General features: G+C 42.5%; 1 protein-coding gene across 10 annotated transcripts in view; it reads left to right on the plus strand.

The window, feature by feature from the left end:
* Positions 1–16,607, plus strand: part of Exoc2 (exocyst complex component 2) — a 191,953-nt gene that overhangs the window by 146,309 nt on the left and 29,037 nt on the right. For 9 of the 10 annotated variants that reach the window (XM_039095323.2, XM_039095327.2, XM_039095324.2 and 6 more), the window contains 2 exon segments: positions 13,596–13,651; positions 16,098–16,220. In XM_039095323.2, coding sequence (XP_038951251.1) covers positions 13,596–13,651; positions 16,098–16,220 — 179 coding nt within the window. 10 annotated transcript variants of the gene reach the window in all.

Consider the following 16,607-nt stretch of genomic DNA (forward strand, 5'->3'; position numbering starts at 1 on the left):
AAGAAACCCAGAGATTGGACCATTACACCTGACACACTGCTGGGTTTTGAGGGGCTACGGTCAGCTTTAAAGCTGCTGCTGGCCTTTAAACGTATTGTGTAACATGGAAATTTTGCAACCACAGTGCTATACACACATAAGGAGTGGTGGTAAGTTACACTTGTTAGTGTGGATCTGTGCAACTGTGTATGCAGGTGCACGTGGACATGGGTACACACGAGTGTGGTAGCCAGAAGTTGCTGTCAGATATCTTAATTCCTTTCAACCTTTATCTTTCTGCCGCCGGTCTCTCACAGAACCTGAAAGCCATGTTTTCACTATGCTGGCTGGCCAGGGAGCTTCAGGGATTCACCTGTTTGTGCCCCCCTAATGCAGGCTTAGAGAGGTGTGCTGCCCCCTTCAGCTTCTTTACCCGGGTCCTCTGCCTGTGCAGTAGGTCGTTTACTGAGCATGAAAAGATGGCAACCAACGGGGACAGATACTGAAGAGACAAGAAATGTGAAGATACAGCCTTGCTTTGTTCACTTCACCACCCACGTGGCTTAGCCTGCCGCTGTGGGTTCTGGTTGCTTTTAAATTTCTTTTTCTTTGTGTTCCTTACATGTTGGGTAAAATAGATTATAGTTCATAGCTACTAATTTTGAGCAATTCAAATAATTCTGAGTACTGAGTTGAAAAAAATTATATTTCAAATATTCTCTCTTTTATATATAACCATTATAAATTTGTTTTTGGTTTGATCAAAAGCAGCATTGTTCAAATGCTCTTTGTATGGCTAGAACTAAAAGACAGTTTTGTTTCATTTTATTTCATTTTTTTGAGAATTTCCTACATGCGTGTCATATTCACATCATTTCTACACCTCCCTCTACCCCTCCAACTCCTCCTGTGTCCATATCACCCCCCCAAGTTCATGACCTCTCCCTCTTTAATTATTATTTAGTATACATTCCATCTAGTGTTGTTCATGTGCAGATGTGTTTAGGTAGGGCTGACTGCTTGGGGCTGAGTAACTTATCAGGAGGCTCATCCATGGAGAAGACTGATTCTCCTCTGCCAGCAGCTGCTACTCTCCTGAGGCTCTTCATCGGGGTCTTGTGAGATTTCCTCCATCCATGCCGGTATGTCAGCCGGTATTGTGAAGGTGTTTTTAGGCAGCCACATTGTTGAGATTTCATGGTACATCTTCCTTCCCATGTCTAAATGACACCATCTAGCTACAAGCATCTTAACCCTCTGCCTCTGCCTTTGGAAAGGTTTTTCCAACCCCATTTCTGTGTCCTGAACCTTAAGTGTAGGGGTTACATTATAGATGTATCACTCTTTACACTTTGACTAGTTGTGGCTCTCTGTAATAGTATCCATCTATTGCAAAACGAAACGGTGTGTGTGTGTGTGTGTGTGTGTGTGTGTGTGTGTGTGTGTTTGTGTAGTTAGTTGAAACAAGGGAGTTTTAATTTGTCAGTTCATGTGTACACACGTACAGTGATCACAGACTACTCATAACTGTGGGTATAAGTATTTAGGAAACAATTGGGAATTGTATTGGTTTAAGAAAATGGCATGTTCGCTCCTAAAGTCTATGTCCCCTCCATCCACTGGTAGTTGGCTATGTTTACAGTAACCGAGCATGATGTCCCTCCTTTTGAGTGTGCCTTATGTGTAATTAGACAGCTATCTAGAAAACGAAAACACTTCTAGTTCGAGATTAGGAATATCTTGCTGTGCTAGTCATTATAGTTTGGAGGCTTTACCACAGAGTAGGACTCTAGATTACTTTTCTCCCTTTGCAGTTTGCACAGCACCATCTGATACTATGAGAGTTAGTCTTCAGGGAGCAGGATTCCAGGTCAGTGAAATGTGAGTATCTTGCCAATAAACAGAATTTTACCTTCACGTTTTAGAATAACCAAGGGTTACAGCAACAACCTATATTGTTTGAGTAGTCTCTTTGATTCCTCTGACGAACAATTCTCGAGGGAGGATCCCCATGCCTGTCACTGGGGGTTTTGTTGGATTGTCTATGGCTTGTGGGGGATCATTATCATCCCAAGTGGCATAGATTCAGAGAAAGAGAGAGAGAAAAACAGAGACAGACACACACACACACACACACACACACACACACACACACACACATGGGTACATAAATACATAGATGTGTGTTTACACATATACATTATGTATCTATTTCTAAATAAAACAATATGATTCCCTATTATTTTTAAAACACCCACTGTTCATCTGTCCTCTCTCTCCCTGTATTGCCTCTCTCCCATCTCCCCAGTTAAAGCCCCCCATTTCTCCCATTTCCTTCTTTGTAGTAACAGTTATCCTCCTTAGAACTCTCTTTCCCTATGGTCTCTTTTGAGGATAATTAATTAAGAATGGAGCTTTCATTGCACATTTTCTTTTTTTTTAAATATAAGATATGATTATTGGTTCCTGTCACTTCCCTTTCAAAATACTTTGAAGGACTTTTTTATCCTTTCTGTCTTCTCTGCCCTTTCTGTACAGTCCACCTGGTATCTGGGACCCTGTGGGTCTCACAGGATTCTGAAGCTTTTCTCAGCGTCTGCTTCCTGAGAGACCTGAGGTCTATATAAATCTTCATTGGGAGCAGGGAGCGCTAGTAAACTGTCAGTTGCATATCAGTGTATGGCATGCACTTGGATAAAGAGACCCAGAGACTTGGTCCTCTTAGTGAAAGTGAGCAGCTAACAGGAGGTTTTAAGAGTGTTAAACCATGAAGCAGTCCCTAGTCAAGTTAGAATTGCCCTCACTGACTGGGTCCCCATCATGGAGCTGTCCCTACTCAGCTTAGAATTGTTCTTGCTATCTGTGTGTTCCATGGAGTTGTTTCTCCTCAAGTTAAAATGGCTCTCGCTGTTTGTGTCCTCCAGCACCACAGATAAAGGTGCTTAGTAAGTCCTTAATGAAGTAACCACTGCTAGTGTTCTTCTGCTCTCTCCAACTAAGCAGCAAAAGCCATCCCCCCACACAGCACAGTAGTTGGCCATCGTGATTCACATTCATTCCAAATACTAGGGTGTTGACTTCTGTACCTTTGAAAATAAGATCTTGAGCATTTCCTAAGAATCCATAAAGGAGAAAGTGAAAGGTCTTGGGTGGACAGGAAGGCCCTGGACACCCCTCCTTTTGTAGGTGAAACGTGCTTGACAAACCTGGAATTTCCCTTTCTTGGCTTCTCAAAAAATACCATTATCAGCAAGCTAATTAATTAGTGTGCCAGTAGGACAGGAAGTGGTTTAGCCTGACAACCTGAGTTCAGTCCCCCAGGCCCAAGTGGCAGAGGGAGAAAGCCATTTCTACAAGTTGTCCTTTGATCTCCACATTCTCATGACCACACACCAAAGTAAATAAATGAATAAAATGCTTTTTACAGTTTGTCTGAATACTACATTGTATAAGCAGTGAAGGGGGGTGGGGGGAGAAGGAAGAAAAATACACTTGAAATAAAAACCTCAGCAAGTAGCTATGTTTTAAGTATTTGGAAAAAATGAAGCATTTTGTGTCTATCAGAGAAGTTAAATAATGTTAGTAAAGCCTGTATTGTACAGGGTACTCAGGATATGCCTTTTTTTTTAATCAATTGACTTCAATTTTCTGACAATACCGAGCACTAATAGTCAGAATGTTTGAGTGACAACCACAGTAAATTCATAAATATGATATACTTGAAAACCCATTCTTGGTTTTGAAATTGCTGTCACTTTTGGTTACAAATGCTATGACAGCCTATGATTATGATGACAAGGACTCTTAGGAATTTTCTGTAAAATGCATATCACGTTAGCAAGTTTATGTGTTAAAGAACTTTAATAATAGGTTTTATAAAATTACAGAAACTGTCTTCTTGGACTTAAAATATGATGGAGATGAAAAATGTAATATCTGGTACTCTGTTGTTAGGTAGTATAAAGAAAAGTGATTTGCATTCTTAGACTTTATTTCTCTTTATTGTTTGGTGCTATGTCTTGTGTTTTTGTATTTGCTGGGAAATGGGTCTACTAAAAGAAGAAGGTCTGGCAATTCCCGTTCTGTTTTCATTAGAGGTAGTGCTGCTTGTATGTATGAGAGCCCACATGGACCAGCCCTGAACATAAACGGTTGAACAAGGGTGTGCTTCGGGTGAGCCTGTAGCCCCGCTGTCCAGCTGCTCACTGGACAACTGGCCACACATACTTCAGAATAGTATGTGCAATGACCATGCATGCATGCATGTGCATAATGACCACACACTACCAGGTCAGTGTGTGTGTGTGTGTGTGTGTGTGTGTGTGTGTGTGTGTGTGTGTGTGTGTGCGCGTGCGCGCACACACACACATACACGTGCAGTAATTGTGCCCCTCAGATGAGCATGTGGGTGTGCAGTGATCACCCACTATAGATTATCACGTGCATATGTATTCATATGTTTGAATGTGTGTGTTCACAGAGACAGGTATCAAGAAACTTTCACCCTTGTAGATAGGCAAGGGCTGCTACAGTCTACTGGAAACCCTGTTTCCCATCCTTATCCTGCCAGTGCATATGGAACTGTTTGTTTGTGTGCATGTGAACAACTACAAAATCAAATGGTATACAAAGGGATTATATGGTTCATTATGTAGTAGTTATATTTCATCTTGAGATAGAAGAAAAACTCCTTTGAAAGATCTCGACAGGGATAAGTTTTTAGTGAGAGGTAAAGGTACCTCTTTCAAATATACCTGCATTTATTTCTAAGTGTGACAGTTTCTCAGTTATTAAAGCCACTTAATCTAGTCAGCAAAATAAAGTGGACTTGGAACTAGAGCTCAGATTATTTAAACATTAACTCCAGCATATTTCTCATACTGTGTAAGTAGGAAACCATCTATTGTGTTGCTGTGTGGTTTCAATTCTCTCATCAGATGAATGGCCCGTGCAAAAACATAGGACTTTAGAGACAGGTTCTTCTACCTGGATTTCTTACCGTGGAAATGGGACTTGAATAATTCATAGCTATTGACTTTTTACATGACTACAACTTTGTAATTTCCATATTGCTCCTTTGATTTAATGACTGAAATCACAAGAGTGGGCTACCCCTTCTTATCAAAGGTTAGTGTATGGGGCTAGGTGTTGAGGATGAGAGTCACTAGTTCTTTCTCTGCCTCACAGTTTATTCCAGTGCTAGAGCAGCCTCGCCACTACTCACTGCTGTCCTAGGTCCAAGAGCAGCTCTGTACCTTCTGTGTTCAGGTGCCAGGCCATGGACTTGCTCCTCACGGCTGACATTTTTCCAATTTTATTGAAATAATCTTTTCTTTAAACTGGTCTTCTTGAGATTTTAAAAATTGAACAGTACCTATTTATGTATTATTATGTCCAGAGTGATAGTTCACAGTGTGAATAAAAACGCTCATTTGCATGTAGAGAATGAATCTTATTTTGTTGTTACTTTCACTTTTCCAATTGAGACTGCTTTCTAATGAAAGACTTGGTGAGGGGGTGAGGAGTGTGTGTAGTGTGTGTGTGTGTGTGTGTGTGTGTGTGTGTGTGTGTAGTTAGTTGAAACAAGGGAGTTTTAATTTGTTCATTTCATGTTAATTCTGTCTCCTTTAAAGTCTGAAATTCAAGATATTAGGTTTATGAAGTATTGGATGACTTGTGTGCTAATTCTACAGAGTATTTTGTAACATGCTCTGTTAATGTGATTCATGGTCCCTTTAACACATCAAGTAAACTTCCGACAAGAGGGTGAGGGCTTCTGCTCCCCTTGTCTGTTTCTAAATCTTGAAAACTGTCTAAACAGCTTTTAATAATAAGGCAGTTTATTGAGTGAGGTTAAGCTCCACTGAATTTTATTTATATGTATATAGAAGTAAATTATGGACTCGTTAGCATTTTCATTGTGGGTAATACTTTGTTTTCTAAAGGGTAGACTTTTCTTATGAAATCTATCATAGTGATCAGTAGGACCACATTTTGATGCAAGGAAAAATCCTGGTATATAAAACAACACTATAGAGGTAGAAGTTATTCACACACTCACAGTAGGGCCACCTTGCCCTTGAGTACACATTTAAAACACCTTCAAATAAGGCAGTATGGGAATGTGCACTAAAACGGGAAGACCTGTACTTCCAACGGAAACTTGCTTTCTCCATCCCAACAAAAGCTAATTGTGTTATGTGATGTTTAGGTTCCCGTGTCTGTTATGCCAATATTGATGAAGTTTCTGACCACCTTTTTTTTTTTTTTTAAAACAACCGGCAGTATCTTTATGTGTCTTTAGAGTGTAGTCGAATAGATAATTTACTTGAAAAAAACACCGCAGGTTTCTTTCATGTAATGTTTCACTTTGACAATTTTAAAAAGTACATTGTGGGATATTTATAGTATTTTCGATCTATTTTTGTCACTAGACTAGGAGTACTAAGTGATTTAAGGCACAGGGGTTAAAAACAGGAAATGTGGTGTATAAAGTAGGTTGTCTCCAGACTTTCCAATTTGATTTCTTGAAGTATTACCGGGGAGTACCACGTTTGAAAACAACACTAGCAGAGAACCTTGAGTGAGTTGTCTGCAGAGAAATGTCCGTTATGCCAGGACGTGTTTCAGGGAAAGGGGGATCTGCATTCTTGGTATAGGTTCACATGGTACAGCATGCTTTCTGTAACTCCTTTTGAGACTTCAAAAGGCGGAGGAGTGAAAGGTTTGCTTGCCTTTGGCTTGTCTTCTTTCACCTTTAAATTTTACTCAAAGTTCTACTTGACTTTTTTTTAATGAAAAGTTTTGTCAAATTACTGTTTAAGAGTTTTCAATGAACCATTGAGTTGGGTTGATGTTTTCAATGAACCACGTCATGTTGTAGAACCAGACAGCCCATGTTTAAAAGCATGGAGAACCAAGACCTCTGTTTCCTGTGGCCTTTTTGATGGCACCTTGGCAGAATCTACCAAGACTGAAAACCTTTGAACTCAGCAGTTCCACCTCTGGATTATCCTCTTAAAGTACGTTAGCTGTAGTCCCAGCCCTCAGGATGCTAAGGCGGATGATTGCTGCAAGCTCAGGGCCCCTGATCGTATATGTACTGTGAGCCCAAGTCTATGACATTCTGGGAAGGGCAGGATGAGGGTGGGGAGCTATCTGCTTCAAGGTTAATGGAGAAGGAGACATGAATGAGAGGCAGCAGTGATGTTTCAGGCAGGAAGACTGTCCACATCACTGGGAAGTGGTGAGTATATTCCACTAAACCAACAGAATGTGCGTCTCCAGCAGTGGCCCTATTGGAGACATGGCCATCAGTGTATCAACTGTACCCCGCTATGTGGGTGGAGAGCAGGCAGTGGGAAAGCTATACCCGCCTGGGAAGGAATCTGTCCTGAGGAGGAGCACGATTGCATGGGAGCCTGTGTTTTCTACTTGACATTGCTAAAGACCCAGCTCTGCTCTGAAAAGCAGGCCGGTTTGTTTGGTTTGCTTTGTTTCTTAAAGAATGTCACATAATTAAGTTTTAAGAAGAGAATTATAGTGTAATCACTTTTTAAAAAATATATTCCTAGAAGAAAGTCTGAATCTACCAGATTGTCAGGTATCATTTCAGGAAAGGAGTGAAGACAACATTCATTGAATTTTTAGCTGTGACTAAATGAACCCATATTTGTTTTCTTTTTTATTTCTTTTCAGCAGACTTTTAATTTTCAAATTTTCAAAATTAAAAAAAAGAAGAGAGGCCTAATGGGTTTAGTATGGGGGTGGAGGGGACGACGACACATTATCACATTGTTACCAGGAAGCATTCTCATGAAACGGACACATTAACACCAATGTTCATCCAACAAGGGATGGGGTCATTGTCACAATGGCACCATTCTCATACACTGCAGCCTTGCCTTTGCCAATCCAGGCTTTACTGTTTGCCTGATTAATTTTATACCATACAGCTATTTGCTTGTTTAAGAATGGTTAACTTTGCCATTTTTTCTCGTACAGATAGTCAGGCCATTAAACCTGGGCGTTGCTTGTATCAGCTCTAAATTCTGTGGAGAAGGTCTCTGTTTTCCTCAGGCCCTGAAATGGCGCCTAGGCTCTTCCTGGGTATTTTATTAATAGTGTGCCCATCCCCAAACTTGTATGACTTTCCTGCTCAAAAGAGAAGAACCTGACAAAACGACCAAGAAGCCTCTTTTTTTAACTTAATGTGTACAAACACTGTTTTCCTTGTGGGGAGTCAGGTCACACAGGCTCACTAGCCGGAAGCCCACCGTACTAGCAGCAGCCTACAGGACCTCGGTCAGAGGAGGCGAGCTCTGTGTTCTCCTGGGGGAATTTCCAGACTAGGCTTCTAGATTAATTGCTGTGTGATTGTCTAGGTTCATATCACACTGTGTGGGTGGGGACACTTTGCTGGTCAAGTATCATGACACATTCTAATTTCATTTTCAGAGCAGAGAAGGCTGGCACTCTGAATGCTCAGAAACTGCTTCTCATTCCCTCACCTAAGTAACGTGGAAAGTTGTGGGGGTTTATCTAAGTAGGGCTCTTAAAAACAACACTCACGACTATATCATACTGACCTGACACTTCCCTGCAGCTCCAAGAAGCAAGTGAGTTTTCCTCTGAATTACCCTCCCCTCCATACCACGCAGGTCTGCACTGTACAGTTAGCACTTAATGGCTACCGCCATTGGAGAGAAACTAAAGCCCAGGTTTTCTAGCACACAGGCTGTCCCTACTGTGTTCTCTACACAGTATCTAGCACACTGTGGGCACTGAGCAAAACAGTGCTGACTGGGACAAGCTGTCACCAGAAGAACAAAGTTTGTGTGGAAAGCTTCAGCGACATTATCCTGTCCTACTTTCTTTAACTGTATTTTTAAATAGATCCTGCTGCTTAATATCAAAAACACTGTCCTTGCTTTCCTATGTCTCAAGAAAAGTAAGACGTGCCCTGCCAGAGAACATCTCATAATAGGCGTGCATGTTTCTAGCCTACTGAAAGGTGATCTTATAAATTGGACACATGGTTCAGTTTTCCTCTGACTACTTATTCACCGTTCATTTAGCAGTTAGTTCATGTAGATGGTTCAGCTCTAAAGAATCTAGTGGTCAAACCAAGCATGGCCATCTCCCAAGGCCATGCTAATATGTGATACTCTGCTATTCTTTTTAGCCAAATGAATTCCACTAGAGCACTACCCTCACACTTGCTGCAAACCTGTATAGCAGCAGTTTTGTCAGGCAAAGCCCCTGTATGACCCCAGCATAGCCACACTGGATGTTATGTCAAGCTGCCTGTTGCTACTGTGTGTTCCAAACAAATTTTCAGCAGTCAATCGATTCCTGATCTGTTCACTCACCTGCAGTCGGAGGGCAGTCACAGTGCATTAGTTCGCATGTGTATGCCTGGACTTTCAGCAAATGCAGCTATAGTTAGTGCATTTCATACCCAGTATGCCTGTTAGCCAACGGATGGTTTTCCCTTGGCATACATGGCCTTCTTGAAACTTAATAGTTCCCTTCTTCCACCGAAGCCCCTTCTCTCTCAGGGCTCTTCTCTCTCGGGGCTGCAGGCTGTGCCTGCTTTGTATCCTTCTTACGGCACATTGGTGGTGTTCACACAGGGCAGGTAGGTGCTGTTGAAGAATGAGAGAATAAGCAGCACACTTGTAATGGCATTGTTAGCAAAGGACATACTACAGTCCCTGCCTTTCAGGGTTGGCAGTGACTTGAGAGGCAAACTGAGTTGTCTGAGGTCCTGTGGTTAGTGATTGGCAAGCCAGAATTTGTACCTTAGGTGTACCCTTTGTCACCTCACAGAACTTAGAAAGCAATTAACAACTGTCAATGTTAACCATATTAAAATAGAATAAAATGTGGCAAGAGCCACCAGAGTAGACTACAGTGTGGCTCCTCCTTCATAGTCACCTATCCTGTAGAAATAGCCTCCTCACCAAAAATCCAATTCTGGCCCCGCCCCCAGGCACCAGCCAGAGGGACTTTTGAAATCCATCATCCTACAATCCTTCCTACCTTCTAGCTCTGGAGCGCAACCTTTATTGTAGATATTTCCTATCTGTACAGCTTCCCTGGGACCATCTTCCCCAGCTGCTTCTGACTTCCTTTCCTCTCTCACTTCTCCTTGATGGAAGAAATAACAGGCTCAGTCATTGTCCTTGAAGCTGAATATGAAGCCCACCCTCCCATTTAAACTCCATCTGCCTACAGCCTTAGGAATTAGACCCATTCTTACCACAGTCCTCAATACAGGTGCCAGTGTCCCAGATGCTTGGTCCAGTCTGTGAAAGGGCACAGAGCTGCACAGAATTCTGCACCTCCTTCATTCCTTGTGATGCTGAACACGGGTAACTGTTCACAAACCTTTCTTTAGAGAAGAATGACACAGAGAAAAAATATGTTTATGTTAATGCTTTCAGCATTCTACGCTGGCTAATGGTTGAATCTGTGGGCATGGCATCCCTGCATACAGAAGCCCAACCATACATTTCCTTTCCCTAGTCAGCAAAAAGCCCCTTTGCCAGCTGCTCGCCACCAAGAGTCGGGCAGAGTAGCCATCTCCAAACATAAATGATGCCCAGGCCATCACTCTGCCTTTGCTTCAGCACTAGGGTTTAACCAGCTGAGAGCTTCACCAAATGAGCAAAGCAACTAACACACTGACAGATTATTTTATACTGCTTTTCTTTGACACTTAAAACCTTTTCATATAACTGTCTTGTGTGAATTTGCTATATGTGACTATAAACACAAACCAACTGCAGCAAATCGTGACCAAACTTGTAGCAACTGTGTGGTCTTTTTCTGGGGTCATCAACATGTTCCACTTAAAGGGGCCCAATGTTAGATACGTACCTAGTAGTCTACCACATAGAGAATTTCAGGAACTCTGTGTTAACGAATGAATGAATGTGTATCCACTTCCTTTAAGTGAAATGTGGTTAGTTCACTTGGCAGTAAACTCAACAAGAGGAAAGCACAAGAGCAGACACAGAGTCACTGTGTGGCCAGAGCTCACAGTCGTTGTGCCTGGGTTCTAAGATTGCTGCCATGCATGCTCCATCCCAAGCAGCTTAGCTTTGTGACTGGGTCGCCCTGTAGTGTGTGCAGTGCTGTGGGAGAGCAGCACTTGGTCTTAGCAACATCCAGCTCAGGCTGCTCAGCCATCGCAGAGCTGCTCAGCATCGGCCTGCCCCTTCGCCTCCACACCTGCCCGGCCCTCCCAGCGTGCCCCATAGCCCTGAAGCACTCATTCGTTATTTTGTGAACAAACACTTATTTGTGTGTGCGGGTTTTTTTTTCCTATTCATAAAGATAAAACTCCAAGAACTACAAGGCTCTCTTTCCCAAGGTTAAGGTTTCTGCTATTCATGCAAATCCTGAAGTTAGGTTAACAGGGAAACCTTTTTTTGTTTTTTGGTTTTTTTTTTTTTCAGTTTCTCTCGGAAATGTTTTTTGGATGAAGTATTTCTTCCCGGCATTCTTACTACTTGCTATTGCAGCCATGTCTCTAGAATTGCGTTGACTAATCCAGGGCTGTCTCTACTGTGGGCTACTTTGTTGGAGATGCTCAGTGTAACGTTCTTGCCAATGTTTTTCCTATCGGGGTTAGAGGGGGAGTTAAGTTCATAGTATGTGGTCACTGGGCATGTACCTGCCTTGCTTGAGTGGAAGTTCCATTTTTGGCTTAGTGGTCAGCACTGGCACCCCAGTCTCACTTTGCATTAGAGTTTTTAAGTTGTAAAACCACCCTTACGTGTCCAGTTGTTGCTAGCAGCTATACTGCAGTGGAACTAATGGAGCGGGTTTCACACAATGGAGGCTGTTGAGTTTTAACCCCTGGCTCCTTAGAGCATCACTGCTCTCCTGCTGGGCTTGAGGTAGTAATTGTGCATGTTAGGTGTGTAGAGATGAACACGCACAAGCTGCGCTCCCTCGGTGACCAGACTTCTGAATGGTACACATTCATGTGCTCTGCTCTAACACCCAGAGTGATGGTCCAAGGAACGCCAGTACCATGGCTTTACTTTGACTGGAAAAGCTGCTGTGTTCCACAAGTTTGTATATTTCACTGTCTTTGGTCCCTCTTCAGCCCTGCTTGCTACTCTGGGAGTTACACCTGTAGTCCTAGCACTCAGAACTAGCACTCAGAAGGGGACTCAGAGGGATCACCAATTCAAAGTCATCCTTGGCTGCATAGTGAGTACAGGACCAGCTTAGACTGCAAAAGATTCTGCTTCAAAACAGCCAGGGGAAAAAGGATTGTAGTTAATGGTCTCTGCCTGTCCAAGCTATGTGTAACATTCTGCGAGGATACTGCCCTTCAGCCTTTGTAGTTAATTCTAGAAGACAGTCTAGAACATTCCACTCCAAAGGAAAGCAGTCATTCTGGGGTATAGGAGAACAATGCTGTGCTTTTGCGTTTTTCTTATACCGCAGCAATGGTGAACTGTAGGATATGCACATGTGGTCACCATCAGTCCTCACTGCAGTCTGGCAAAAGAGGTGCAGAATCTATACTCACTGGGCATGTGGGAAAGCCTTCCCCCCAGAAGTCCCCGCTGGGAGGTAGTTGGTTCAAAAAGCTGTGACGGTGCTCTGCACCCGTAATCTGGGTGCTGCTGTTAACTCAACTATGCTCATTAATTCCAGACCTACAGTCTGATGTCTTTATTATGTCCAGACTTTAACTTGATTTATAGAATCAAGTCTAATTAATCATGTGGAAAACTTTTCTTGTGTGTAAAGGGCATATGGTTGGACACATGTGGAGTGCACACCTATGTATCCTGCTCTGTTACTGTTTACCTTACCCTCTTGAGGCAGAGTCTGTCACTGAACCTGAAGTTAGACTGACAGCCAGGAAGCCCAGTGATGATCCTGTTCCCTCTCCGTCCCCTGACCCGCCGCTTCCCACAGCCTTAACCAGCCTAGCACGTACATAGGTGTTTGCTTTTCATGCATTGTCTTCATGCTTGCATAGCAAGCACTCTAATCCACTGGGTGATCTCCAAGCCCTTAAGGTTTTCAACTTTGAAAGTCATTCATGGGCTGGAGACATTGCTTGGCAGTTCTTGCAGTAGACCCTGTGTTGGTCCCCAGCATCCATGCTGTTTGGATTACAACTGCCTGTAACTCCAGTTCCAGTGGATCTGATGCCCTCTTCCTTCAGCAGGCAACTGCATATGCATGCTACATGCACACACATGCACATGTGCGTGCACACACAAAGAAAATAAAGTGATTCCTTAGAATCAAAATGTCATTCTGCATAATGCTATGATGTTTAACCTGAGTCTTACAGATTTTAGCACCCTCCTTTGGTCCCCTGTACTTTGATACACATGTGAAATATGAAGATATGTTACAGTTTTGATTTTGAGACCAACTGATAGTAAACTCAGAACAAACAGTGACAGATAGTCCTTTCACCATTCACCTTCTTGATCTCTAAAGGAAATGGGCAGTAATGGTGCTATTCTCAGTTTCACTTCAGACCACTTTGACAGTTGCATTCGGATGCTGCAGGGAGAGGGCTGGCTGAGTATTTCATTGAGTGCCTTTCACTTCTCACATCTTGATTTCAGGTGTCAGAAACTATTTAAAAGAAGCACTGGTGAATATAATTGCTGTGCATGCAGAGGTAAGCTGTCATCCACTGTTCCTACGGATGAAGGTAACTGAGGGGAAGAAGGAAAGAAGCAAATTGGATTATTATTCACACAAGGGGGGGTCTCTTTTTCCCCCTCAAATGTATGTTAGTCATATAAGTAAAATAGAGCTCAGCTTGTGTATGTGTGTATGTGTGTATACGCGTATGTCTTCGTGTGTGTCTTTTTTACATGAGTCTATATGCATGTATGTAAGTGTATGCCTATGTGTGTTGATGTGCATGTATATCTCTGTGTGCATCTGCTTGGGTTTGTGTCTGTGTGCATGGGTGTGAGCACCCACTCCCGAGTATGTGTGTTGAGGGGGGCGGTGTAAAACTGAGACTTTTTCTGAAATTACACATGTCTTATGTGATACTAACACTGAAGTCAGTAAATTAATTGTGTTGCTTTGGTGTGTGTAGATGTTACTGCCCATGGTTACACACCTGTCCCCCACAGTTATTATTTGAGGTTTTATGCTGCCTTCCTTCCTGAACATCCTAAGAGTGGGAGTCCTTTCGAGGCACACTGGAAAACAAGCTGTCCCCTTTGGTGTCACAGTGACCATTGCTGCCTGCAGTGTCATGCAGTGATCTCACTGTCTGTTATGGGTCCATTGCCAGCACTCCCAAGGTGGCTCAGAGAAGAATGGGAAACCATAAAGTAAAGCAAGGCGATAAAGGTTACCACTGTTGTCCAGGCGCCTCCTCTTCTTAGCTCTAGCATTCAGGCAGTTGCTATTATGGCCTTCCTGTCTAGAAGGTTTGGAGAGCATCGTGGTATCTGGGAAAATATGGATAAGGACAATAAAATCAGAACAGTGTAACAGAGGACAAAACAGAGGTGATGTCATCTTACATTTCCACGTTTTAGCAGAGGAGTGTGTGAGCTCCTCTCTAAAACGATTTTATTTAAAAATTTTTGTGTTAGTTTCTTTTGAGATTAAAGCATAAGCGAAATCATTGGTGGGTAGGAACATCCTGTATGCAGAGAGTAGAGGAACTGCAGATACCAGGATTTAAGGGTCGCTCTGGTCCTGTCCAGAAGGTTGGCTGTTCGCCGTTATCAACAGCTGTGATATTATTTAAGTATCAATCTCTCAAGTCCCCTTTCAGTTTAGCCCAGTAACTCAAAGTAGAATTTCACCAGGGCTACCTTTTGTGATAAAATCTTAAACTGTCAAAATATTTGTTGAATACTCAAATTGTTTGTTTGGGTTGACACCAATGTTTAATTAACACTAGTGCTTCAAAGTGGTAACTGGCAAAGCTAAAAAGAAAACATTCTTTTTTTTTTTTTTTTTTTGTTCTTTTTTTTGGAGCTGGGGACCGAACCCAGGGCCTTGCGCTTCCTAGGCAAGCGCTCTACCACTGAGCTAAATCCCCAACCCCGAAAACATTCTTTAATTTGTGAATTAGCAAGGTAAAATACTTTACTAAACCTCCAGGTACAACGTTGTCGTGTGATAAAATTTGAAATAGGATACCAGGGTGGCTCAGCAGATAAAACACATAGTGCCAAGGTTGATAAACTGAATTTGATCCCAGAAACCCATGTAGTGGAAGAGAGAACCAATTCCCAAAAGTTGTCCCCTGACCTCCACATACATGCAAAGATATATGTGCATGTGAGCATACACACACACACACACACACACACACACACACACACACACACACACAGAGAGAGAGAGAGAGAGAGAGAGAGAGAGAGAGATGAATACACAAATTAAATAAAGAAATAAAATTTAGCAATACTGTTGTTTGTCAAATAAAAAGAAATTATGCATTCATAGTGCACAGTAAAACTGGAATGCTTATCCAATACAGAATAGTGAACGTCTTCTGTATTTATATGACAGCGCTTCTCACTATATTACCCAAGCTGCACTCCAACTCCTGGGTTGACGCACTCTTCTGCTCATCTGTTTGAGTGGTCAAGGTAGCAGGTGCACACCACCACACCAATACCCTCGTTCACTTCATTTTTCTTTAATTGTGGCAAATACATAACCACATACTTTTAGAAATTTTCAGAACAATTTTTAGTCAACATCTGCAATGCCTTTTAGAAAAGTTGTTTTTGTCATTAATCGGTGAATATAAGGAAAGCGTATGTCTGATTGCAGAGATGGCTCGGTGGGTAAGAGCACTTGCTGTCTAGCAGAAGACATGGGTTTGGTCCCTAGTATCACCTGCTGGCTCATCACCACGCCAATTCCAAGGGATCTGATGCTGTCTTGTGATTTCCACAGGCACCAGGCATACATAATGTGTAGGCAAAACACTTACACATACACAATAAAATAAATCTTAAAAACAAAAGTTTACATATAACAGTGTATCTTGTTTTGCTTATTACTTTGTTATTGGTAGACACAAGCCAGGAAAAGTGTATCTAATGCACTGTCTCTTTTTGTTCTAAACCTCCCATCAGGTGTTCACTATTTCCAAAGAACTGGTGCCCCGGGTCCTGGCCAGAGTGATAGAAGCAGTCTCTGAAGAGCTGAGCCGGCTGATGCAGTGTGTCTCATCCTTCAGCAGAAATGGAGCGCTGCAGGTACCAAAATCATCCAGCTTCACGAAGAATTGTTTTGAAATGGGAAACTGTGTTAGGCATAGCAGATGTTTTCTATGCACATGCTAATTGCACAGGTATACACACACACACACACACACACACACACACACACACAGAGTGGGGGGGCAGGCATACACACTGCAGCACATACAACACTTGTATACATACACACAAGCCATACCCACTGTACAGCACTCACACATAGGCACATAAACACACACACACACACACACACACACACACAGAGTGGGGGGGGCAGGCATACACACTGCAGCACATACAACACTTGTATACATACACACAAGCCATACCCACTGTACAGCACTCACACATAGGCACATAAACACACACACACACACACACACA

The sequence above is a fragment of the Rattus norvegicus genome, chromosome 17 (genome assembly GCF_036323735.1).
Source record: "Rattus norvegicus strain BN/NHsdMcwi chromosome 17, GRCr8, whole genome shotgun sequence".
NCBI classification, from domain to species: domain Eukaryota; kingdom Metazoa; phylum Chordata; class Mammalia; order Rodentia; family Muridae; genus Rattus; species Rattus norvegicus.